We start from the raw sequence: 27,404 nt of genomic DNA on the forward strand, positions 1-27,404 counted from the left end.
GATGTGTGTTTTGTGACACTTTCCAACACAGAATAAATTACCAAGTATTCTATGCTCTTGAACAAGGAAACCTCAAATGCTAAACAATGTGATCAATTAAGGTAACTCAAGGCTCCATCGCTCCTACTAGTGTTAAGGAAGAGTGTCAAGTCTCCCATCCTTAGGTGCCTTAAAAAGGTTTTCACCGTCAGGTCTTGACGTTGCAATGGATAGACTTAGTGAAATGATGTGATTTGCTGTTTACAAAAAGGGATATGTGCTTTTCACTTTTACAAAGCAATTGGAACTTGAACATCCGATATAGCAATTTGGGTGATGCTTTCTTCCTATATTAACTTGAACTCTTCAAACAAAAGGATAAAAGGATAAGGGTTAGAGAATCTATTCTAAAACCTAGGGACAATGATGATAATAGATAGTGCCTAGATAGACAAATCCCTTATGGAACTACTTTCTACTTAACTAGAGATAGCTTACAATGCCATAGAAAGTGTGCAATCTTCTAAGGTGGTGAAATATTTTCATATTGTAAACATTCATTCAAATACCTAATGCTGATACAATCCAAATGAACATCCCCAATCGAATTATTGCCAAAGGAGGTTTAGAGTCCAGACTAACCATGCAAAGTAATTTGCAATGAACAAATTACAAATGGTATGAAACAAGGAATTCATCAAATATCTTAAGATTTCTCTATTATAATAAAAGAACTTTAACTAAAACTCGAGAAGTAGAAACCATGCAAAATGTTGAAACTTCATACAAATGTTCACCATATCTTCAATGAAAATTATGTATTGATTCGAACATAATTTTGGCAACACTATCTAATCTCCTCGTCCTACTATTATTATCACTATTTTTGCCACTATTAACTTTTAACCTTTTCAAATGAGAAGACCAAGCCTTTTATAGACTTACGATTACAAATCAAGGGCCCCAATTGATTCTAAATCTACAGCCAAGATAATTCAAAGAAACCCTGAGTGGAGTTAGTTATAACTACCACCTCATACATTTAATATCAACCAATGAGAAAATTACACAACTTTGAATGCATGTCATTTGAGGGAAAGGACCAATGCAAAATAAGTTGTAATATTTCATTTAATGCCATTCCACATGCCAATTTCTCTCTTTGTAGGAGTCATGTTCAATGAATCTGGACATGTTGACCATGAATAATTTGATTGGCTAAGATGAGTAGATGCCACTTCAGCTCTTATGTAATGCCCCCTACTTGGAAGCTGTCATGTTATCAACTATTGTCATACATCATTAAATGCTCTGCCAAATGTTATTATGCTTATTGCTACTATTCCTTCATATTATAAATCATAACCGTCTATATTATGGTCTAACTTGGTTACTACCTAACCCTAATGGAGGAAGATGTAATTATGGTGCTATGGCGCTGAGAAACCAAACCACAAACAAGCTCCCTCAAGGTTTCTGGATGCAGGTCCTTACCTCATCTTGGGACTACTCCCTCAAGGTTTCAGGATCACTGATCCTTACCCCATCTTGGGACTACCTGATTGGTGTGGAATTAGACTGCCTTTCCCTTTGCACAAACCATTCCCATCCTCCATAGGCATTAGCAGAAGTATTTAGGAATGGGCTATTAATATTATAGTCTTTCATGTGCTATGAACGTATATGAAATTAAGTATGACTGTCATACATATTGCACTTTATATTAATATTACTACTAAATTCTGCACAGGAACATTATTAGGCTTCATATATTAAGCACATCCCCATGCATACCACCAAGAACAAAGATGTTACTGCCTGTCACTTAATAACAGTTCTGATCTGATCTGATCTGATCTGATCCATGGCGATGTCACTGGATGCTTTGATTCCTTTCCTTATATCTCTCAATGCGAGGGAGAGGTCACACCTTTTCATCATGTATGCCCCTTGGCAAGAGACACACCCTTTCACCATTAGCACCCTTCGAAAGAGTGCGACTCTTCATTATCCTTTTCTAAATATCTTTTGAAAGGGGCACAACCTTTTACAATCAGATCTGCACTTTTGATTCCCCAAATTATCCCCCTCAAATGAGGTTCTTTTCTCCCTTTTATATCTCATGTTTGAGGGAGTCACAACTTTCAATTTTATGTCTTTTGATCATTCATTAACTTAATTAAATTTTAATTATATTCTTTTTATTTTAATTTTATTATTATTATATATTATTAAATTCTATTTCAATGTGGGGACATTACATCTTACATGCCTTGTAAACTTTCTTCTCCTTGCTCTTTGTTTCAATTCCAATTCTATATCATCATAAATAAGTCTTTGCATTTCCAGCAATGTATCTTGAATCTTGATACCCAACATCGTCCTTGTTCACCATTCTTTATATCTCCACCGGATGAGTTTCCAATTTTGATTAACTCTTCTGAAACTATCTGCTCAAGAGCGTTCTTTGTCCTTTCTTTTGCATTTTCATTTTCATATTTAGCCATCCTCCTCCTTGGATATCCTTGACTTTGAAGTCCTTTATGTTGTTGTCTTTTCATCCGGTTTCATCTGTTTCCTTGCATCAGTCCTAGATAAGAAGAAAATACTTTGAATCATGATTGTGGATAAAAATGAAATGCAAAAAGCTTTGTGATAGGAAAATGCAAGTTCAAAGTTTTGCACAGTAAAGTCACTTGAAGAACTTAAAATTATTTCATGTAAATTAACCTCCAAAATATTATGAAATGAATTGTATCTCAAACCTCTTTGGATTTGTAAAATACCATGAAATAATGCAAAATGACCCAAAACCCTCATTTTGACCTTTTTTCCAGAAAAAGTGAATGTTAATAACTTCTAATTTCTCCTTTATAATCTGGAAATAATTTTGAAACTCTAAAAATGAAGTTTCAGGTTTGGAAACCTCTGAGGTCGGTGGGAAAATTGCTTAAATCTTGATGTAAATGACTCAAATTTTGCTTCAATGTCAAACCCTTACTACCTTGATTCTCAATTGTAATTCTTTTTTAATTTGAGATGGAATCTTGTAGTGCCCCCTTCTTAGCCAACGTTAGCCAATCGGGATTAATCTTTCACAAAGGCCTCGTAGACCAATGGGACGGATAGAGGACCCATGTTGGGTTGATTTTCTCTTGGTTCAGATGTGTTGCTTAGGCTGATTGGGATGTATCAATTATTAGTTATGATGTCTCAATGTTGCCAAGTTAAAAACTATATTAAAACCCAAGTTATACTTCTCTAAAGTTCACTTAAAGTCTAGAGAGATAGTATGGATGCCTTAGGAGAGGGAAAGTGGAGTTCACTACATGTTGGGGTTACTTGTATTATTACAAATGATATCAAAAGGTGACTTTAAAAAGATAAAATTATAAAGTTATGAAAATAAATTTACAATAAAGTTGCTTTCCTTGGACACCGCCCCAAGTGGAGTTAGAAATTATAAGAAAGAAACATTAATTAGGGCGTATGGTTTTGGAGTTTTATAAGAAATCCTAATTACAAAATAATAGTACATGATGTTATTGTTGTTTATACGTATTACATTGAAAAAACCTTGAAAACATCACACAAAGTCAAAACATCAGTTCCAGACCAGAATTCAGTGGCAGTTCATAGTACGCCACACACTAGGGTGGGACATTAGTGGTATTAGAGCAGTTTTCTTGCCATCCCGTGTTCTGAAATATTGTAGTTTGATTTGTGGTTGCATTTGGTCTTTACTTACCTGATAGATTCGGTGGTTTATCTTACAAACCTCTCTTGATTGTTGCACAACAAATTGGCAAAGATGAATACTAATAAGTCCATTTCTGCATTAATGCAAGAACTCTCCAAACTTATGAAAGACCCAAATATCAAAGAGTACCTAAGGACAGTGACAAAACCTAAACATAAGAAATGGTCTGAAAATAAGATGTTAGAACCAAAGACAAGTAATGAGAAAGTGTTTTGATACAAAAAGACAACGTTCCATGGAAACATCGTTCCCCCCCCTCTTAGGCCTGCGTTTCTCACACAGGGATGTGGACGTGGTGTCTCTCGCCACTGCCATTGGTGCTCCGTCGAAGACATCTTGGCGGCTCCAAGGATTCTTGGAGATCCTTGGGAGACGTCCAAAAGTTTATTGGGGGGTGGGGAGATGTCCAGAAGTCTCCTGTTGCCCAACGCAAAAAAGCATTAATTTTTAAAAAAAAATAACGAGCCATTTTTGGGGGTTGGGGGGTAACCCTAATTTGACGTGGGCCCACCTTTCCCCCAATGCAACACAAAACCACCAAATTTAGTTATTTCATTCTCATTTCTAAGTCTGATATTTTTTTTTCAAGCAAGCTGAAGAGGAGAAAAAGGTTGGAGAAGTTTGGTTGAAGGAGTGAAAATAGTGAGTGGAAGTGTGAGAGGAGTGAGAAGGAGCAAGAAGAAGAGGAAGAGGATTCTACGACATTTTGGAGAGATTTTTCAAGCACAAGGTACGGTTTTCCTTGTTTTTTCTTTGTTTTATTTTCTAATTTTCAATTTTTTGGTTGTTTAAACTTGGTTTTTTTTAATTCATTTCAAAATCAGATTTGATGTTGAATCTTGAGGGCAGAATGATTCATTTATCATTTTGCCTTCAAGATTCAACATCAAATTTTAAATAATATAAAATTAAAAATGTAAAATTTTGTTTTTCAAAATTGAAATTTCAAATTTATTATTTCAATTTGTTAAACTAGGCTGAATTTATTTTTATTTTTATTTTGTGAAATGCAGTGTCACTATCACAATTAGTTCCCATGACACGAGTGAGGATGAGATGGAAATCCATTCTCATAGTGAAAATGATTCAGATTTTGAACCTGAGGTTGAGGTAGGTGACCATGGGGCTGATCTTGGAGCCCAATCTAGTTCCATGGTGAGTGCACCAGCTAGTATAGGTTGCCCTTCAGAGTTGTTGGCACAGTATGTTAGGGGTGCTTATGATCCTAAGTCTCCTCTAAAACAATTTGCTTCAAGAATACAAGGCACATCAAGTACAGGTGGGGGAACAAGGAAGTGGCAGTGCAACATTTGTGGAGTTTCATGGTTTGGTAGCATCACTAGAGAATGCACACTTTCTTTTTTGGAGAGGAAAAGATGTGGATCCATGTAAGTTTTTGGCAGAAGCTAAAAATATAGAGTACAAAATTGAGATGAACAAGCTTTGGGGCATTCCAGATGATAAAGAAGTTTCAGCCCCTACTACTTTGTCTACTAGAGCAGCCCTTGAATAGAGCCAGCAAGTGCAACATACTTCTCCTCATACATCGTAGACAAGAGGAATGATGTTTAGACCTTCATCCACTTCCACTTCTAATGCCATGCCCCAATCACTAGAGGCTAAGGGGACAAGGAAACGCAAGATGCAGAGTGACCCCGTAGTTGATATGTTTAATGTGTAGCTAAAGGATGAAATAGATGAATCCATTGGCAGGTTCTTCTTTGCCAATGGCATCCCATTTCATAATACACGGTCTCCTTATTATAGGGAGATGATGTCTATGGTAGGGAAGGGAGGACCGTCATATGTGCCACTAGGTGAGACGAAATTGAGGACCACGATCCTGGATGAGAGCTATTCCAAGATCAATATTCTGATGGAGAAGATGAAGGCATGTTAGGTGGCCTCTGGGTGCAGCATAGTTATGGATGTGTAGACGGACATTAGCCATCGTAAACTCATCAACATCATGGTCACATGTGTAGAGGGCCAAGACTTCCTTAGAGCAGTTGATTGTACAGGGCATTACAAAGATGTTGATTTTCAATTTCAGGTCGTCAGGGAGGCTATTGAGGAGGTTGGGCCACAAAATGTGGTCCAAGTAATGACAAATACAACCCATGTGTGTAGAGCAACAGGGAAACTTATTGAGGCAGCCTATAGACATATTTCGTGGACCCCATGTTGTGTGCATGGCATTAAGAATGCACTCAAGGACATGGGGAAGATTGATTGGATTAGAGGAGTGGTTAGCGATGCGAGAGATGTGCAAATGTTTATCTGCAACCACCACACTTCACATGCACTCTTCAAGACCTTCACGAAGGAGTTCTTGAAACCAGTTGAGACCAGATATGCATCTTATTTCATTCTCTAGGAGATAATGATTAAGTTGCAAGAGGTATTGCAACTCATGGTTATGACTACAAAGTGGAATAGGTGGGCTGAGGCCAAGACAGAGTAGGGGAGAAAGGTGATGGAGATAGTGAAGAGTGATGTGTTTTGGATTGATGCGAAATACATTGTCTCCATCATTTATCCGATATTCCAGGTCATCTGTTATGGGGATGGGGATGCACCTAACCTTGGAGAGGTGTATTAGGCCATTGACTCTATGCTTGACTAGATGAGTGTTGCTGTGCGAGTGAAGGACCCCACTCTTGCATTCTACAATGAGCACATCCGACTGATCATTCAGTGTAGATGGGACAAGTTGAACACTCCTTTGCATATAGTTGCCTATGCCTTGAATCCTAAGTGGTACAAGGCTAGACCGGGTAGAGTGACATCAATTGAGGATGATGAGGTGAAGGCGGGGTTCTTTAGGTGCATAGAGAAGATGTATGATTCTGGAGATTCGAGCATAATTCACATCGAGTGGACAAAATTTGCCACTCTTACGGGTTATTCAGATGTGGCAAATATGGATATAGAAACTATGGCATAGAGGACCCACTTTTGTGGTGGAATTGTCATGGTCAGAAATCTTTGACCACCACTCTAGCTATTCGTATGCTATCTCAGGTTTCCAGTTCTTTAGCTGCTGAGAGGAACTGGTCTACATATAGCTTGATCCACTCTCTTAAGAGGAATAGACTCACCTCTAAGAGAGAAGAGAAGGTTGTGGCTGTACATAGTGCTTTGCGTCTCATGGACCATAAGACACTTGTGTACAAGGAGAGTCCAAATCCTACCACTTCAGATGTAGGGCTGGTTGGTGTGAGCTTGAGGGATCTTGACCGTGGGGAGTCTTGCAGTTCTAGTGATAAGGAGTTTGCAGATGATTAGAGGCCTCCCTTCACTGCATGTTGAGTTTTAACATTTTGGTATTTTGTCTTTTGTAATGCTACCATTATTAGTATTTGCTACTCATTGTAATGATGTATCGTGTAATCATCTTTATAGACTTTGTGATATCTCATATTACATATCAGATATTCATATTTTCGATATAATAGAAATCTCCAATTTGACAATTTCATTTAGCAATTAACATTCAATAAAGCTTCTTATTTAGATTTAGTATTTAAAATTTTACTATTTAGTATTTTATAATTTTACTAAGTTCCTCTAGATTTATTTGAAATGTAATTCTTATACTGTTATACATTTTTTCAAAACTAGTTTTTCAATTACTATATGTATAACTATATCAGCATCACCACCTCGCCACCCCCTCCCCGTCGTCCCCCCGTCGTCCCCAAACTTAGTCCCTTTGTCCCCCCATCCCCCTGTCTCCCCATCCCCAATGGCCGTAGAACACTACGAAAAGATTATGAGATAGGGCTTCAGGATGGTTCTTTTGATAGGTATATATTTTCTGTGGTTGGGGTTGTGCATGACAATGGGGATAAAACAGCAGCCTTGAATCCAATTACAGATTTTTCAGGCGATGTTTCTAAGATAAATTACTTCCATGATGTTTCTTTTGATGAGTTCTTTAATGTTTCTTTAGATGAAGGGCATGATGAAAGCATATTTTTAGATGAGGGCTTAAAAACAAATCCTACTATTGAGCACCTTCATCAAGTTGATGTTGAAGAGGCACGAGTCATAGGACAGCCATAGAGTTTTTGCTGACAGGTTTGACATAGGGTTTGCGTTTGATATTCATCATAATAGCAATACACTTTCAATGCATGAACATAATTGGAGGAATCCATTTGTGGCGGTCGTTGATAACTTGTTGCTGGAAATTGGTGATGAGAAAACATATGACAATCCACCTTTTGAGCTGGATGATGGAACTACTCCTGGTTTCAGCATTGGACTTGGTGAAAAAAAAAAGGTGTGGGATCGTGGACTTGGGTTGGAATGTGATTTCCAGCTTGGTGAACTTGATCGAAGACCCCCTAAATTTGCAAGCTTTGAAGGACCGATTTGTGGTTCAGAAAATGAAGTTGTGCTAGCATTAACAAGCATTGATAGCACTTACGTAGCCATTGAAGACCTCATAGTTAAGACCCAAATGGAGGAAAGACAAAAAGGTTTTCAAAATGGGATCTCTCATGTACAATTGGAACCTATCAAAGAGGGAATTGAAGTAATAAAGGCTGATTACCTACACTTGTTCAAGGATAGCGATCAAGCTACCAAGATGGTTGAACAAAGGATAAGGATATTGATGACCTATGTTTACAAGTAAGTTTGGCACATGTTTCATCATCCCAGATTGATACTCAATCTTCTGTTGCAGCCACTCCTATGGAAGAAGGAAATAATGCTAGTTTGATTGAAATCACACAAATGGTTAAAGGGATGGAAAAGCTCCATAGAGATGAAAATGAAAATGTAATTTGCAGCCATGAGGTAGAGGACATAACAGAAAGTACTCCTAATGAGTCAACATCTAATGATGAAGGTTTAAAATTTGAAAGAGATGTCATAGGAAAGAAAAACTGGATAGGCATCATGTGGAAAAACCATTGGAAAATAATGATCACTTGCAGCCATGTAGCAACATCTATGATGGATGATATGCTTGACTTTCAGTTGGAAATATCTCATGAACAGCACTTGTTGATGGTTAACCTCACATGGAAAGGGAGTTGTTTAAGGGTGTTGATGACTCTACGCTAAGGTATAAAACAAATTCTAATTTTCTGAGTTACAACATCAGTAACATATCTCCTTGCAATCATGGGATGGCAGTCTTAAAACATGACGATGTAAAGGTTATTGAGTCTTCTAATGAGGCTGTCAAGATTCAAGAGTTAAACATGATGCTTTTGATGTAGATCCAATATACAAGAGGTCTAATTTTATCAATCATAGCATGGAAGATGTGTTGAATACCCAAAGTTTGTGTGACGGATGGTTACAAAGAGCCAGGAAGGCAAAGTTGTTGACTGCCGAAGCAAAACAAAATCTGCAAGGAATCAAGGAACGCTGCAAATTTATAGATCAAGCAAGACAGAAAAGAGAAGCCTATTCTCGATCATTATTTCTTCCAAGGGAAGAAGACACGGAGATGGAGCATACAAGGGATGAGCCTCTTAAGATAAGGAAGCAATAAGAACAAGCAGATGAACCTGAACAAGAGAGAAGGCATGATTCAGAAAATTCTTTTTGGAATTCCAGTTTGCATCATGAGATTAATGAATCCCCTCTTTTGGAAAGCCCATTATCGGCTCAAATCACAAATGAAGATGGGATATTAAGCACGCTCTTAGTGGACCAGCCACACTAACATTATACCTACACCTTTGATCATTCGTGGGCACCTTGAGGAATTCACTTGTGCTGTGATACAAACCCATCATGTTAATGACTCTTTGATAGGGTATAGTGGGTTCAAAAAACAAATGTATGCCCTGGCAATTCAGACAAATATGATTTTTCTATAGTTGTCATATGACTGACTGCCAATTCTTCATTGCTGTATGTGGACCCTTGTAGTGTATGCTTTCCAACCATACAACCCTTGACTGCAATCTGGTCCTTGTATAAACATTCTGCTCCAGTTGTATGGTCTGGACATTCTTTTTTTCTTTACAGTCCCATTTAGCAGATTTGTTTTCTATATGGTACATGGGAAGTAAGCAGCATAGTGAAGAGGCTTCTGGGAAGTCTAGTGTATATTCTGGTTTTCCGGTAAATTGCTTGTATAGTTTACAATAATTTATTAAGTTGTATGCTTATTGGTGGATACAATCAGCATATGCTGCGCAAAAAATCTACGCACATTTAACGTGGTGAAATCACCAAATATTCTTTTTTCATTTCCAGCTGAAGAACAAATTGGAGATTTAATGTTGGCTGTGAAGGAACAGGGTTTTGATCAGTTCTTTGTTTTTAAACATTGAGGTTTTTTTCATGCTGTTATGGTTGAAAGGGCAAAAGATCCGCAATCAGGACCTCTTTCTTCTCTAGTGCCCAAAAATTATGGAATCTTGTTCTTTTGCCTCAATTTCTTCTTTTGCTAGGAATCTGACTTTTGTTTTTGTTTTGCCAGCTATTTTGTTAGTTCTTTGTTTGCTTTGGGTAGTTGTTAAGAGATTGTTGAGTAAGATCGGCTGTTTTATCTTACTAGTAGGTTTCACTAGCCTTGGTTGTAAGGGCATCCCATCATTCAAGAAGAAAGATAAACTTGTTGGTGTTATTCTGCATTTTTCTTTGTTTGACTTATGAGTAATGTTGTAAGCATTTTTACCAACCCGAGTAGTTATTTCTTTATCTGAGTTTATTTTTTGATTTGCATAAACTTTATTTTTGGATAATGAAAAACTCTTATGATTATGTACCATTTTGGAAATATGATAGAGTCTCATTTCAATTCACTACTAACACTTGGGGGATGAACCTGGTTTGCAGACAGAGTTTAAGAGGGTGATGTCTCCCCTTAAATATCAAACAAGATGTGTTGCAGCCTTTCCAGACAAGGCCGGATTTTTGGTGAGTGGTACATATTCTTCTTTTTGTTTTTGTTCACTGTAATTTGTATTCAGGCCTTTTCTTCATTGACAATAAGAATTATTGTGGATAACCTGTTCTTGCTCTATTTCATTATTAATAGATCTCTGTTGAAACACATATGGTGAATTTTGTGTTTTGGATTTCGAATTTAATTGGTTCTAGGGACTAGGTGTTGATTCTTATTGGTTATTTTTATACCAATTTAGCTCAATTTCTGAGTCTGGAGGTAAGTGGTTATAAATATATGGCATGTTGGCTTGATTTTAGTCAGGAGATTTTCTATGCCAATGCCATTGATAATCATAGGCCATTTGCTTTAAGTCAAAGGATTATAAAATCTCTTGCATTGTGTAGAAGAGTTGTTATGCCTTGTGTCCATCGAGAACCAAAATGATAGGTTTTTTCTATAGTTTAGTGTTCTAGGGTTTTGATTAGAGTTTTTATTAAGGGAGCTTCCCTTTCTAATTTGAAAAAAGATTTATCCTTGGCACTGTTTTATTTTTTCTTTCCTAAATGGGACAAATTGAAATGCTAACATGTATAATAGATGAGAGGTAGATTTGAAGGTGTTTTAGAAGATTGAAAAGTAGAATTTCAATTGTAATTCACACCATAGACTTGACAGTATGTATGTAAGTAAGTGGAGCAAGGGGCAGTGTGTATTTGATACTTTTACAACTCATTGTATTTGTCTAGCTTCTAATAATTATTTAATTAGTCTAATTGGCACAGCCAAAGTTGGTTTTTGTCTTTTGAGGGATTTCGAAGATAAAATCTGTGTTGACATATTTTATAGCATTCTTTCCTTCCTGACTATCATTTATATTAGTACCACAATCTGTAACAATGTTTCTTAATTTCTGCAAGTTCATTTTGGTGAGATTGCAGATCAATTTTGCACAAGAGCAGTTACTAATCCTTGTGATTTGTAGAAAAAAGTAATGTTTGAATGAGTGTCACTAGGTCTGCAGAGAGTAAAAAATTGCTTCCCTGCAATCTAAATATCTCTACTCGAAGGTAGAATAAAGAGGAAAGAATGGAGAACTGTGAAAATGTGAACAACCATGGGATAGCCCTTGAGAGAAACTTGGAAATTAAGATGAAGAATCAGAATTGGATGAGGCAATGACAAGAATGTATGATTCAATAACAAGAGCGTATAGGCCAAGGTCAGTCTTCTAACGGTCTCATGGTAAGAGCTCTTGCCAAGAATTTTGGTATTGGAGATACTGCTAAGGACCTAGGGGATGAGAAAACCTTCTTGGATGATTATCAAGAAAAGAATATTGGGGTAAAATTTGCTCATACCTGTTGTGACGTTTTCACACATCGCCCCATTGCAAATGGGGACCCATGTTTTTTGCTTGTTTTGCTCGTTTTCGCTTTGCTTTTTTTTAGGGTTTTGTTAGTTTGTTAATTGTCTGGATTTAGGGTCAAGCCTTAGGGTTTTAATTACCGTCTTTTCGGACCAAAATCCAGTCAGGTTTTGGGAGCTTTTTGAATTTCCTTTTCTAGAATGCAAATTTTGAATGCAATGAATTGCCAGAATGGTCTAATTTTCAATTGGAATGTTGATGCAGAGCTTAAATTTGTCTAAGTGTTGAAGATGAAATGTGAATTTTTGTCCAATTGAATATTTTTGACCAAATTTTGACTTTTTTGAATTTTGATCCTGGGCATTGGAATTGATTTGTTTTCGCCTCGTGAAGTGTTAAAATGTGAAAAATCTTGTTATTTTGGCCTGTAGGAGCAAAATCGCTCCTGTCCCTCAGTGAAGGACGGGAGCTCAATTTCAAATATCTCATCGTCCCTGCAGAGTCCAGACAAATTTTACGTTTGAAATAATGGAGAACGACGAGATCTTTCCATTGAATATAAATTGAAGATTTTCATGAGCACAGAAATGCCTCCAGGGGAAAGATCGCTCCTGTCCCTCAGTGAAGGACCGGAGCTACAAATTCAATTTCGCCTTGTCCTTGCAAGATTTTGATGACTTAATGATTTGAGGACGTCCAAAGGAAGATGCTTTGCCAAATGAATATAATTTGAGGTGCAAAAACGAAGGAGAATGACCTATATTGACCAAATCGCTCCTGTCCCTCTCCAAGGGACCAGGGCGAGGTACCTTGTAGCTCTCGTCCCCCTCCCAGGGACCAGAGCGATTTCCTTCATTATGCAAAATCCAGACAAAGGTCAAGGCAAGTTTACGTTCAAAAACAAGGAAAAACATGAGATAAATGCGTTGAATATAAATTGAAGATTTTTGGGACGTCCATAACAGTGCTAATTGCCTAAATCGCTCCTGTCCCTCAGTGAAGGACCGGAGCTACAAATCCAATTTTGCTTTGTCCTTGCAAGATTTTAACGTCTTGACGATGTGAAAAGGTCCAAAGAGGTACATTTTATCAAATGAATATAACTTGAAGTGCTGTCGGGGAGATCACATGGATAACCAAGTCCGGCTTGAGTGAGGTCCTGATCCTGAAATTTGGCTAAGTCTGGAATGTCCTGACCCTGAAATTTGACTAAGTCTGGAAACTGAAAAAACCTCCAAAAACTAGATTTTGCAATATAACTCCTGGAGGTCTGAAACCACTCTCAAACATCCTGAAAGTATATATGGAATATAACTTAAAGTATAAGTTTCTTATACTTAAATGTTATATTCCATTAAAATTGTCCTGATCGAGAGTGCGAAAAGTCAAATTTCGCTCGTGTCCTTCTCCAACGGTCCAGAGCGAAATGCGCTCGTGTCCCTCTCCAAGGGACCAAGGCGAATCGCTCGTGTCCCTCACCAAGGGTCCAGAGCGAAAATGCTTAGTTGAGCCATTCCTGACCTTGTTTGGACGAATCGAGACATCAAAGGCATGGTGAAGGATGAAATGAGCATGATAGAACATCCAGACTTGATCAAAAACAAGGAAATGATGAAGTTTTGCCTAGAGGGTCAATTTCGCTCCTGTCCCTCACTGAAGGACCAGAGCGAAGTTCTTCATAAGGTACGATCTGGGCAAAGATCAAGCAAATTTTATGTTCGAAGGCAAGAAAGGAGGTCAATCGAACCCGTTGAAGACAAATTGAAGATTATCAAACGTCAACAAAGGACCAAAATGCTTAAGTTCGCTCCTGTCCCTCAGGAAGGGACCAGAGCGATTTTTGTTGTAGATGATTTTCTCGCCAAATTTCAACCGATCTCAAGGCATGAATGAATGAAAGGAGGCATTGCGAATCCGTTGAATATAATTTTCGAAGGTGATGAAGTGAAATGAGGCCCACAAGAGCAAAATCGCTCCTGTCCCTCAGTCAGGGACCAGGGCGATGAGGTACGTATCTTCCCACTTTTTCATTTTTGGGCGCTAAACAAACATTTTTTAAATTTATTTAAATGCTAGAAAAAAATCGATATTTAATTAAAAGCATTTAAATAGCGCATGGTATGTATTTATTAATTATTTTTTGCCTTTGTAAAAAAATCGAAATTTATTAATTAAAAATAAAGGCATTTAATAATTAATTATTAATTTAATAAAAATCAAAAGGGAGCGCTTGGGTTTATTTTGTCAAGGTCGGCCTTTATTATTTATTTAAAAATCGTTTTAATTGCTATATTTTGCAAAAAGTCGGCCTAAGGTCAATATGAAGGTGAGCGCCTATAAAGGAAGGTGTTTATTTCATTTTCACATCATCATTTATCATCTCTCATATGCAACTTGGAGAAGGCAAAAGAGGAGCGAATTTCATACAAAGGAAGGGCGAAATTATCATTCAAGAAGAGGAGCGAATTCAATCAAAGGTGGTGCGAAACTACTATCCAAAGGAGAGGCGAACTTGAAGTTTCCATTTGAGCGAAGTTGCCTAGGACGTCAAAGACATATCAAAGATGGCGAAATTGCTAACTTGAAGAGGAAATCACGTCCAAGACTTGAAGGGTGGCGAAGTTGATAAGAGGAACGTTCTTTTGAAGATCACATCAAGACCATCTTATTTCAAATTTCGCCTAGGCGAATTTTATTCATTTTGCATTTTAGAGTTAAGCTCTCAAGTAAGGTATGGCAAGATCTCTTGTTTTAATTTCGAATTTTGATTGTCATTGCCTTAATTTTGTTATTTTGTTTTTCCTTAGCTCAGTCTTTTTTAGGAAATGATTAATAAAGGACTTATCATTAAGTTTCCTAAAAAATTGCTCTCTAATTTATGTTATGTATTGCAAAATCATGGTACTAATTTTGAAATGTTGTGTAGGCATCAAATGGAGGTCTCTTCAAGGAAAATCAAGCCGGATCAAGGACGGTCTTCGCCAGGACGGTCTTCGCCAGGACGATCAAGCCAAGACATGGGCGACCTCTTTCAATCCAGCGTTCCAAGGCGAGGTACATCGTCATCCTGCACATCAAGGACAAAAGGAGTTAGAACAAGAGTTAATTAAAGATAGCCTCTCAACGACATCAAATTGAATATCTAGCAAGCTTCAAGTGTCAGATGAGGTGGCGTCCTAGTCATCATTTCTCCAATCAGTGAAGTCCATCTCAGCATGTCCAGATTCAATGTACTTAACTCATGGAAGGTGGCACAAACTCCGATGTACCTACCCCGGCTATCCATTGGTCAATTTTTCTAAAAGGGACATGTGTCCAAGCAATACAATTTTATCATTGGTCAAGCATTAAATGTTATGTAATGGTTGTAACAAACCCTAATTAGGGTTTTCATTGTAAAATCTTGGCCATTGATCTTGAATTGATCTAAGCCATCAAATTGTATTGTGGGCACTATATAAGCCCAGGCATTTCATTTTGTAAAGGTGGAATTTTAGAGGATTAGAGAGAGTTGTAAATAGTTGAAAGTAGTTAGTAGATAGAGAGTAGAATAGGAGGACAAGGCAAGAAATTGTTGCCATTGATTGTAAACAAACTCCATTTTCATTGAAGTAATGGTGAAATATGTCGTTTTTCTTGCAATTTGCATGGTTTCTTGTTGAGTCTTCAATCTTAGATGGTAGATGATTAAATGAATGGAGGGAATGTGATTGATTGATGGTGGAATTCGTACATCCATACTACTAGCAGTTTGTTGATTGCAAACTTGCCTTGTGTAGTCGACTGGAATCGTTCAGCTTAAGCTCAATTTCAATTTGTCGCCTCTTCATTGATATGCATCAACTTGGATGGTATCTATGCCTGCGGTGATGATTTGAACATCATAAAGCTCCCTTAGAAGATCGCACTAGTCTTGTGTAGATGTTCCATTGATGTCAAAACAAGATCTAGTTAGAGTTTCACCAAAAATCAAGTCATTGCTCCTACATTCTTCGTATTAAGATTAGATCCTCTCTTCGCCCTTATCCTTTTTCCATTTTTTTAATCTAAGTTAGTCAGAGCCTGTGTCCAGCAAAGCAGATCGGAAGTTCAATGTAAGTCCCCTTGTGATTCCAGCAAATCACATCATACCACTGGAGCTTGTCCACACGTGGAGACCCCACTAAAAGAACCTTGGAGTCTACCTAACTGATCCTTTACGCGAATCTTCAGCAGTTAGAGACTATTTTCTCAAGAGAGGATAAGATACCCTTAGGTATTTTATTCTGTGTATGATTGTGTACAAAATACACGTCAACAATACCCCATTTAAATTTGAAGCAGAAGTAGAGATAAAATCATGCAGAGGGCAAGTGATTACTGAATTGTTAGATATTTGGATCAAACAAATGAAAGTTTATTTCAATGTGTGTGAGCCACAGCAGATATCTTTTGCATGTCCGAAATTGTCAGGACAGCCACTGCAGATATCTTTTGCATTTATCGAAATGTCAGGACACACTTTTGTGTGGTGAGGGAGTTATTTGTCATCTTTTTTTTTTGAAAGAAACTAGTTGTTTCTAGGAGGGAAGTATCTAAGGACTTTCTATGTAAAAATTTCTAACCTATTGGGCACAAGGATAACCAAACAATTAAGTGGTTGTATCTCAGGTTCTCAAATAGGATGATGGGCAAAGTGTGTAGGATTATACCATGGAATTTAGAAGACCAGCCCTATCATTGGCCATGGACTTGGAAAATGAGAATGTGCTTATTGAATATCTCGTCATACCTCTATTAGGCACATGCCTCTCAAAGATAATAATGGGCAAAGTTTGTAAAGATTACACAACGGAATTCAGGAGATGAGCCATGTTATTGGCCATGGACATGTAAGATGATGATATGCTTATCAAATACCTTAGATTCCTTCACACCCACATTAGATGAGGGTAATCACAACCAACCCACAAGAATTGGATAAAGTTTTTGTCCAAGTATACTATGTAGAAGGTGAAGGACAATTACTTCCTTCAGTAGAGGATTTGCTAGTGGGAGAAAAGGAAATGCCTCAAGAGGATTTGGTGCTGCAGAAAGATATTAGACGAAACTATGAGTCTTGGCAAGGTGTACTAAAGGGAAGACAGGAAGGCAAGCCAAGTGTACTTGAAGGAAGAGGTGCAGAAGCTCTTTTCTCACTCAAGGTCTCAATAAGCTTTTGTGGGACCAAAAGTTTCTTTGAGAAGAGAGGTGTGATCCATAAAAAAGATTAGAAAAGTCTATGCTACACCAAGTTTCTAGGATGGATTTTTAGGAAGGCCATCGTTTATAGGATGGTAGAGTACAGCTATGCAAAACTATGGAAAATTTAAAAAGTACAGAAAATTTCAAATATTCATATACATACATTGATGTAATGTTCCCCTTTTTTGGGGCATTAAAAAGTCAATTAAATAATTCAGTTTTAAGTTGCCAAATTATATTAAATTTAATGACAATTTAATTATTTAATAGAGCAATTAAAGTGACTTTTTATTTCAACAAAGAATATTAAAATAAAAGTCACTTTATTATTATTATTTCCCATTTGTAAAACTAAATATAAAAGGGAGGGAAATATGAAAGGGCTTCTGGAAGCTTCTTGAGGAGTTTTTATAAAAGGAAGCTTTGGCTTCATTTTGGGGCATGCTTAGGGATTTTGATTTGATGATTTTGTCTGATGCTTTGCATTAGCTGAATCTTTGAGGACGCAAACCCTCTGCAGATTGACTGAAGGACTTGACGAAACCCTAGTTCTTCTAAGGATTGGATTCGTGACAGAGTTCACAGCTGGGCAAATTTGTGAAGTTTCCATTGGAGACAAATTTTGTGATTGATTCAGGATTAAAATAGATGCTTTATCAAGGGAAATAATTATTTCCAACGGTGGATTAATATCTGAAGAATATTATTATTGTTCTCCATACCGTAACTAATGGCTGCCCTTTTCAATAACTGCAATTAATTATATTAAGTTTAGCTTGGTGAAGTATTTTATATCTGTATCCGATATTGGAATGAGATTATTTTATCTTGGAATGTTTATGTCACATTGGAGCTCGATGATTATTGATGAGTGAATATCGGGTTAATTATGTTTATGACTGCGATTGACTAAAGTGCAGTTTAATTCTATTGATATGTGTCACTAATCCAAATCGGCAAATTTGATATGGAACGGAGGTTTGAATAATGATGCGATTATTATGAAGTCGTGGGACTTTACTATTAGCAATTAATATTTCTATTGCATGTTACAATTGCTAGGTGAAGATCTTTTAAATAATCATATTGCATATCCTGGCTATGGTTTTGCCGATTTCTATTTTAGTTAATATAAGGTTGGCCACTATAGCATTCATCACGGAATGAAGGTTGCGGGCTTCCTAAATATTTGATGGAAATATATTTCCTAAGCACACAGCATGAGTGTCTGATTGTGGAGAATCGGCGCCACTTCCAGGCGCCTCAATCTTGGTTGCTGGAGGATGTCGAATCCCATTCAAGCTTCAACGATCTGGGCATAAACACCAGGACACTCAGTGCAGGTGAAAGATAGAAGGATTGAAATTAACAATAGATCCGGGCCATCACTGTCTGTTGCAGAGACCAGACCTGGTGGAGATAAACATGTGAGATGGGTAACTTATATTGTGTAATTTTTGTGACATCATAGTACATTTAGTTTAATGATTATAGTCTTTCATTAAAAGCAGCCTGTTAGTGTAAATTGGAACTGCAAATATGTGTGACTTGGAATTGGGGATATATCTAATTTCATAATTGAAAGTTCATGCTGAGTGTTATTTCAATTTGTTCTAAATCAACCTGAGTGATTTAAGCATTGTTAGTAGTCCGATATCTTACAACTGATAAGGCATTTATCATATACATTGTAAAATCTTAATACATAACATTACAGCACAATTGAGATTTGATATGATAGTTGACAAACAAATTAACAAAATTTAATTGCTTTCATTGTCATGTGCATATATAATATATAAAAATTATAACAAAATGCCCAAAGATTATAAGTTTGAGCTACAAAGTGACAAAAACATAGAAAATACTTAGTGGTCCCTAATTAGCATCTAGTAACATTACAACAAAATCAGAGTTTGAATCAAGGTCACTGCCTCATGTTTACTCGTGTATTCTACTTGATAGATTTATAAATAGAAGTACATAATTATAGAACATAATAATATAAATTAATTGCAAACATATTTAGAAAGATATAGCTTTATTCTTATTTGGCAAATATGCAATGTATATAAGATCTCATAATTTTGTGGGCCCTAACTAAATGTACAATATGGAATATATATGTAGGTCGATGTTTGGTTGAGAATGCTAACCATCGGTAACTTCCGATTAACCAACAACTGTCGGGAACAAAAACTTAATTAAATTTATTTTGTTTTATTTTATTACTTGTTGACTACATTAGCTCCCCCAAAAAGAAAGTCATCTTCTAGACCACAGTGACAAAACTAGAGATTGAATCAATATTGAATAAAACTATTGAGAAGGGGGATGAGAGGACGTCCTTGGATGAATAGATTAGGTAGGGGTAGATGTGGGTGATTGCATTTGTCGCAGTCGGTGAACCTCCTTAGTAAGCAACGCTAGATGTTGAGTTGCCGCCAACTCTTGTTGCTGTGCTACCTTTAGCATGTGGGTAGCCTCCATTAATTGGCGTTTTGTTTGCTCCACCTCCTCCCTTACAGTTAGCCGTGTCTTCTTATATGCCAATTTTTCTTCTACTGTTTTTGCTTTGGCCCATTCTGTCTTTGTAAGCTACGTTTGTTGTGCCAACTTCCTATAACTTTTGGGTCCTATTTGCTATCTCTACACAAACAATCTGAATGATCCTAAGGGCCTCATCTTGGTGCTGAGCAGTCTCCTTAGTCGAAACAATTTGGCGCTTCAGTCAAAGGAAGAGGTCTCAAAAACAAGTCTCTATACCAAATAAGGTTGTAAGCACTCATGTCTCCCTCCAATCGTCCACCTAGTAGTGTGCTAGATTGCCATCATCTTTGGGGTCTCCACTCATGGCCATCCTCAAGTAGTGAAACAACTCACAAATTCTCCTTTGCACTCCATTTGCATAAACACCAATATGTGTTATGCTTCATTGGCTACCAAGGGAAAGTATCCAATGCCCAATCTTTGGGAGATATTCCCCACCTCTTGCATCATGATGGCTATGGATCGGATCGTCCTCATCAAATTTGCCAATCTCAATGAGGATACCGTTAAATCCATTCTCACTTGATTCCATTGATGATTTGGTTGTGGGAAACTGTTCAGTTGTGAATGGTGGTTGCTCAGGATTTGCCAAAGGTGGTTGTGGATGTTGACTTTTTTGTAGCTTGAAAGGTGTGGAAAGTGGAAGTTGCTTAAGTGCAGCTCGTGTTGGATGTTTGACATTAGCATATTTTCTATTTTATAAATAGAATGTTTCCTAGAGTTGTAAGGTTAACATCAAGAGCAGTTTTATGTGTGAGTCCGAGTTATGTATGGTGAGTTTCTTTTCTATTGCATCATGTAAGGAAAGTTCCAGTTTGTATCATGTAAGGAAATTCTCTCGTCTTGCATGTTGATGTTTCATCGAGAGGGCTATATATGTAAGATCGATGTAGCAACTAGGATTGTATTTGAAAAAGTAAGTTTTCTCTTGAGGCTGATAGAAGATCCAACATTTGTAGGTTTTTCCCCACATTGGGATTTCTTGGGTATATCTGTGTTATTGTGTTTTTGTGATTGGCTTCTTGTTATTTTTGCTTCCGCTGTTATTAGTTGTTACTTATCCTAGTGTATTTATTGTTATAAATCAGATAGACTAAATTGTTTTGGTTCCATTTTGTGAGATTTATTGAGCAATTTATCTGTTGTTGCATAATGAGAAATTAACATGGTATTAGAGCCATAAACTCGGAATACGAAGCCAAGATTTGTGATGCAGATTTCAAGAAAAAATTCAGAATTCTGTCTCTAGTTTCTTTAGTGACTATGGCAACTAGTGTTTGATATGAGAACATGCTCGAGGGTTCATCTTACTTCTTACAATGGAAGGTTTAGATTACATCCGTTCTCAAGTAGGACAAGTAATGGATCTATGCTAGTACAAAATTTATTCCACCAACAAATGATCCTATTGCCCTAGATTCACATGAAGTCAAGGAGGCCAAGGCTCAAAGGATTATCCTTGATGGGGTAAAAAATCATTTGATTCTTCATCCATCCAAGAAAGACACCGCTAAGGAAATGTGGGATACACTAATAAAAATCTATCAGAGTGACTATCAAAGTCGTAAGATGATGCTCAAGGACAAATTGCATAAAACCAAGATGTCTAAGGGCGAGAGTGTGATCTCTTACTTGTCCAGGTTGACACATGCTAGGGATGAGCTGGTTGCTGTTGGAGAGAGGATTGCTGATGATGAGTTGGTGTAGATAGCCCTAAATGGTTATTTGAAGCACTAGGAAGTGTTTGTCAAGTGTGTTGTTGGTAGAGATCGCCTACCTGACTGGGCGAGGCTTTGGGATGATTTCGTCCAGGAGGAGATCCTCGAAAATGCTCATTGGGGAGGCGAGACAAAGAAGGTTGAAGATGAAGAAAATCTTGCTCTTGCAAGCAAGGGTAAGCAGAAGTTCAATAAAGGGCAAACTGAAAGGTCTTCCTAGAACGGGAAGAAGACAAATTCGAGTAAGATAAAGTGTTTTTGCTGCCATGAAATGGGTCACTATGCTAGAGTCTATGTCCAAATAAGAAAAATAAGGACAAGTAGAAGAAGCAAGTTGCGGCTACTGCAGAGGTGGATGAGTTTGCAAGGTGGTTTGAAAATGAGTTTTCACTTATTGCCTATCGCTCAAGTTCAATTGGCAACAATGTATGGTATATTGATAGTGGGGCTTCATGCCACATGACGGGAGTCGGAGAATGTTTCACCAAGTTAGAGGAGAAGTTGGACTTCTGTATTGAGCTTGGAGACAATGCCAAGTACCATGCAACTGGTGTTGGCACAATCAAATTTCAGAGGGAGTTTGACAAACCTTTGTTGGTGGAGGATGTGTTGTATATCCCTGGCATGACAAAGAATTTAATCTTTGTTTCTACTTTGGAGGACAAGGGTTACACCGTGACCTTTGAAGGGGGCAAAGTCTATATCCGTCCTAAGAATTCTAAGGTAGCGAAAGTGATTGGAGATAGGTATGGCAGCTTGTTTTGGTTATAGTTTGAGCCAGCACATGCGTTGGTGAGTAGTAGTAGAGTTGTGGCACAGGAGGATGGCTCATCTTCATGATGGAGCACTTAATGTGCTCAAGGAAATAGTGACAAGGCTGCGTGAGATGAAGGTCAAAAAGCATGAGGTGTGCAAGGGCTGTGCTCTTAGGAAATATGCCAAGACCAATTTTCCAAGCAGTGACACTAGATCAAAGGGATTTTGGATCTCATACACTTAGACGTGTGGTGGGCCCATGTCAATAGGATCTTTGAATGGGTATGAGTATTATGTTACTTTCATTGATTTCTCTAGGAAGACGTGGATATATTTTTTGAAGAATAAAGGTGAGATGTTTAATAGGTTAAAAAAGTTTAAGGATCTCATGGAGAACCCAACAGGGAGGAAGATCAAGATACTAAGGTTTGATAATAAAGGCGAGTATACATCGAAAACCTTCAAAGAGTTCCGTGCTCAGGAAGGTATCAAGAAACAATTGACAGTTCCGTACAACCCTCAACAAAATGGGGTTGCTGAATGGAAAAATAGGGCTATAGTTGGAGCAGCCAAGGCGGTGCTTCATAATTAGGATCTGCCTTGGTTTTTATGGGCAAAAGCTTGCAATACAGTTGTGCATTTGCAGAATAGGAGCCCACACAAAGTGTTGGGCAAATTGGCTCCAGAAGAAGCATTCATCGGGAAGAAACCAGATTTGGAGCACATTCGCATCTTTGGATGCTTTATGAATTGTCATATTCCCGTGGAGAAGAGAACCAAGTTGGAACCAACTGTAGAGAAGGGTATCCTTGTTGGTTACAGTGAAACTTCTAAGGCCTATCGGGTTTACATTCCTGCCCTCAGGAAAACAGTTGTTTGCAGAGATTTGAAGTTTGAGGAAGGAAGGGCCCTTCAGAAGTCTGACAATGTGATGAAAGTTTAGGAGGACTAGGCACCCAAGGATGAGGTTGCGCAGATTTCTTAGACTTTGGTCATGCAAACTGGAGAGTAGAGTAGGCAGACCAAGCAAGTTGATCAAGAGGGGGAACAGAGGTTTCCTTAGCCTCAAATTCCTATCACAGGGAGGAGGAGAAACATGGTAGTTGAGTAGACACTGAGAGAGGCCCATGAGTATGTTGGTGATCCTCAGGAACCAGTCAGACAGAGAAAGGCCTTCAAATGTTAATATGATAATGTGGCACCTATGAGTGAATTGATTGTGGTGGAGCCTTCTAGCTTTTAGTAGGCATCCGATCACCAGGTATAAAGGGATGCCATGGTGGAAGAGTATTCTTCTATCATGAAGAATAGTGTGTGGGAGGTAGTGCCACAAACCAAAAACAAGTTAGTGGTGGGGTCGAGATTGTTGCTCCTATCATAGGGAGGAGGAGAAACAGGGCAGCTGAGTAGACACTGAGAGAGGCCCAGGAGTATGTTGGTGATCCTCAGGATCTAGTCAGAGAAAGGCCTTCAAATGTTATTATGATAATATCGCACTTATGATTGAACTGATTGAGGTGGAGCCTTCCAACTTTTAGGAGGCGTTCAATCACCAGGTATAAAGGGATGCCATGGTGGAAGAATATTCTTCTATCATGAAGAATAGCGTGTGGGAGGTAGTACCATGACCCTAAAACAATTCAGTGGTGGGGTCGAGATGGTTGGATAAGATTAAACATGCTATAGATGGTAGTGTGGAAAAGTATAAAGCTTGGTTTGTGGCGAAGGGGTTTTCTCAGAAGGAAGGGATCGACTATGACGAGAACTTTGCTTTGGTAGCCAGGTACTAATCCATAAGAGCTATCATTTCTACAGTATTGCAAATGGGATGGAGGATTCACCAGATGGATGTGAAGACGACCTTCCTCAAATGGAGTGATTGAGGAAGAGATTTACATAGAACAACCAAAGGGTTTTGAGGTGCACGGGAGGGATTTCCATTTGTGCAGGTTGAGGAGAGCATTGTATGGGCTCAAGAACGCTCCCAAGGTGTGGCATGCGTGTATTGATGGTTACTTGCAGAGTGTGGGGTTCACCAAGAGTGAGGCTGATTCAAACCTGTACTATGTTTAGGTTAAGGGCGAGCTTCTCATATTGGTGTTATATGTTGATGACTTGTTTCTTACAGGGTCAAAAGAGCTCATAAATCATGCAAGCGAGATCTTGCAGGAGAGTTTGAGATGAAGGACTTGGGGTTGATGCACTACTTTCTGGGATTGGAGTTGTGGCAGATTTTCCTCGGACAAGGGAAGTATACAATTGATATCCCGAAGCGATTCAGGATGGAGGACTGTAAACCCCTGTACACGCCACTTGTGGCCAACTAGAAGAAGATTGATGCTTCTAAATCAGAGGCAATGGACCCAGCTTTATACAGATAGTTGATAGGCTCTTATGTATCTAGGTAACACGAGGCCAGATGTTTGTTTTGCATTAAATTCACTCAATTTATGGTAGAACCTAAACATGTGCACTGGATAGATGTAAAGCATGTTTTAAGGTATCTCTGAGGCACAGTTGGTTATGGGCTGACGTATATTCAGCGGGATGGAGTGAAGCTTGAGGTGTTCACCGATGCAGATTGGGCAGGTAGTATAGCTACCAAGAAGAGCACTTCAGGGTGTTGTTTCAGCTTGGGATCAAGAGCAATCTCTTGGTACAATAGGAAACAAAAGTCAGTTGCACTGAGTTCTACGGAGGCCGAGTTATGGCTGCCAGTATGGCTACATGTGAAGCTATTTGGCTTCGAAAACTTCTAGTTGGGCTCTTTGATTAGGAGCTAGATCCTACTACTAGATCCTACTATCATTTATTGTGAGAATCAAAGTTGTATCAAACTTTGAGAATCTAGTGTTTCATGACAAGTCTAAGCACATTGAGATCAAGTATCTCTTTATTAGAGATTGTGTGGAGAAGGGGACAACAAAGTTACAATACATTCCTACAGATGAATAGATAGTAGACATGCTGACCAAGGCTTTGATGAAGAGTAATTTTGTATTCTTCAGGGATAAGTTGGGTGTTGTGTAGAACACCGTCCTCGCTAAGAGGGAGTGTTGATGTTCGGCCATATTTTCTATTCTTTAAATAGAATGTTTCGTAGAGTTGTGAGGTTAACATCAAGAGCGGTTTTATGTGTGAGTTAGTCTGAGTTATGTAAGGTGAGTTTCTTTTCTCTTGCATCATGCAAGGAAAGTTCTAGTTTGCATCATGTAAGGAATCTTTTTCTTAGGTCGTGTTATGTAAGGTAATTTTCTTGTCTTGCATGTTGATGTTTCATTAAGAGGGCTATATATGTAAGATCGATGTAGCAACTAGGATTGTATTCGAAAAAGTAAGTTTTCTCTTGATACTGAATAGAAGATTCAACATTTGCAGGTTTTTCCCCATATTGGGGTTGCTTGGGCAGATCCGTGCTATTGTATTTTTGTGATTGGCTTCTTGTTATTTTTGCTTCCGCTATTATTAGCTGTTAATTATCTTAGTGTATTAAATGTTATAAATCAGATAGATTAAAATTGTTTTGGTTCTATTCTATGAAATTTATTGAGCAATTAATCTGTTGTTGGATAATGAGAAATTAAAAGTGTATGATCTATCTGTGGTGGTTGTGTAGGAGTTGTCGATGGTGTTTGTGGCACAAACATGATTGACTCTTGTTGGTCAAATCCCTCGACCAAGAGCCTTGGAGATAAAGGGAATGGTGGAGCTTTCAATGAGACCCTAAGTTGGTCCAATCACTGATCAATCTGGTCTTTCGCCAGAGTAGTATCACTAGGTAATGTAGTATCCTTGGGCAACTTGGCCTTAGTAGCTGGCACCTATGCTGGCGGGTACCGACATATTTGGTAATGCTATTGGTTGTGCGACGCTTGTTGACATGGCAACTGGCACTGTAATTTTTGTCAACTCGACAACTAGCACTCATATCATGGCAATTGGCACAACTAGCATTGCTAATGGCAATGGTATTGCCTCCTTGATCTCATCATTAGGCAAAGATTGAGCATCTACTGCTAGTGATTCCTCCTTTGTGGGTGTCATGGTCGATGTAGACGATGACAATTCTATTGGCTCATAATACTCTTGTGTTATCTCCAACATCACCATGCATCTTTTGTTTTTGTTTCTCTCTTGGTGGTAAGATAAAGATAAATTTATTAATGTCCAACAAGTGACCACAAACGGGTCAATGGGACTGAAGAGTACAAACAAGGGGGCAACCCCTAGTAGGGACACCAAACATTGACCAAAGAAAAGCACAAACAACAACAAAGGCAACAACTACAAACAAGGAGGCGGTAGGGGTGAGCAGGGAACCCCAAACCACCAAGCCAACACTAAGAAACCTGAGCAGTGGAGAAGAACCTCAAGACCGAAGGGTAAGCTATAGGACGATGTTGCCGGGTATTCTGAGTCTAACTTGGAAGAGGGGGGCTCTGTGTGTAACCTTTGTGGGGCCTAACGGAGTTGGAATGACTGGGAGAGGTACCTAACTGTCTTTTGGTGTTGCGCGTAGGGAGAGGCCCACAAAAGGAGGTAATGAGCTAGCAAGACTGAGGGTGAGAGGGGCGCTGAATCAAATGATCTCTGAGTCTAATGACCTCTTGCAAGTAAAGAGCAATGCATCTTTGATCCATGAACTTGAAAAAGGTGGAGAGAGACTAGGTCCCTTTGAAAAGGCAGTAGAACCTCCCTCTGATCTCATAGTAAATAGGTCAGTGGAAGATAAAGTGCTCCTCTATCTAATCCTCGTTGAGGTTGGGAAGTTGGCAAACTCCATCAATTCTGTCCAACTGGTGATCAGTCTCAAACCCAGAGCTAAAGGGAGCCCACTCCGAAAGAACCAAGGGGGAACTAGAGGGAATGAGACTAGTGGCGAGAAATGGCACCATATTAACTTATGGCACTGGTGCCTGCATGTGCAATGTTGTCTAGTAGAATGTTGTAGGCCAAAAAGGGCCATTTGAAACGATGGTTTGAATTTCCCCCACTTATCAACATGGACTTGTCGATGTAGGGTGTCTAAGAATGATGCAATGGTGTGTTGTGTCGTGTAAATTCCATATGTCTCTTGCAAAAAAACTCTTGCATCTTTTTTGACAACACGTGTCCCTAGTTATATACTTTGCCATTACTTAATTTGATCGTGAAATCTATCATCCTTATGGTTATGTCTAATGCTTA

The 27,404-nt window shown here is 38.3% G+C and overlaps 1 protein-coding gene across 7 annotated transcripts in view; it reads left to right on the top strand.

Annotated features, from left to right (window-relative positions):
• LOC131079368 (protein RAE1) overlaps positions 1–27,404 on the top strand; it is a 169,227-nt gene that overhangs the window by 87,771 nt on the left and 54,052 nt on the right. For all 7 annotated transcript variants that reach the window (XM_059221603.1, XM_059221602.1, XM_058017281.2 and 4 more), the window contains exon 7: positions 10,553–10,633. In XM_059221603.1, coding sequence (XP_059077586.1) covers positions 10,553–10,633 — 81 coding nt within the window. The remainder of the gene's footprint in view (positions 1–10,552; positions 10,634–27,404) is intronic.

Source organism: Cryptomeria japonica, chromosome 5 (genome assembly GCF_030272615.1).
Source record: "Cryptomeria japonica chromosome 5, Sugi_1.0, whole genome shotgun sequence".
Classification (NCBI taxonomy): domain Eukaryota; kingdom Viridiplantae; phylum Streptophyta; class Pinopsida; order Cupressales; family Cupressaceae; genus Cryptomeria; species Cryptomeria japonica.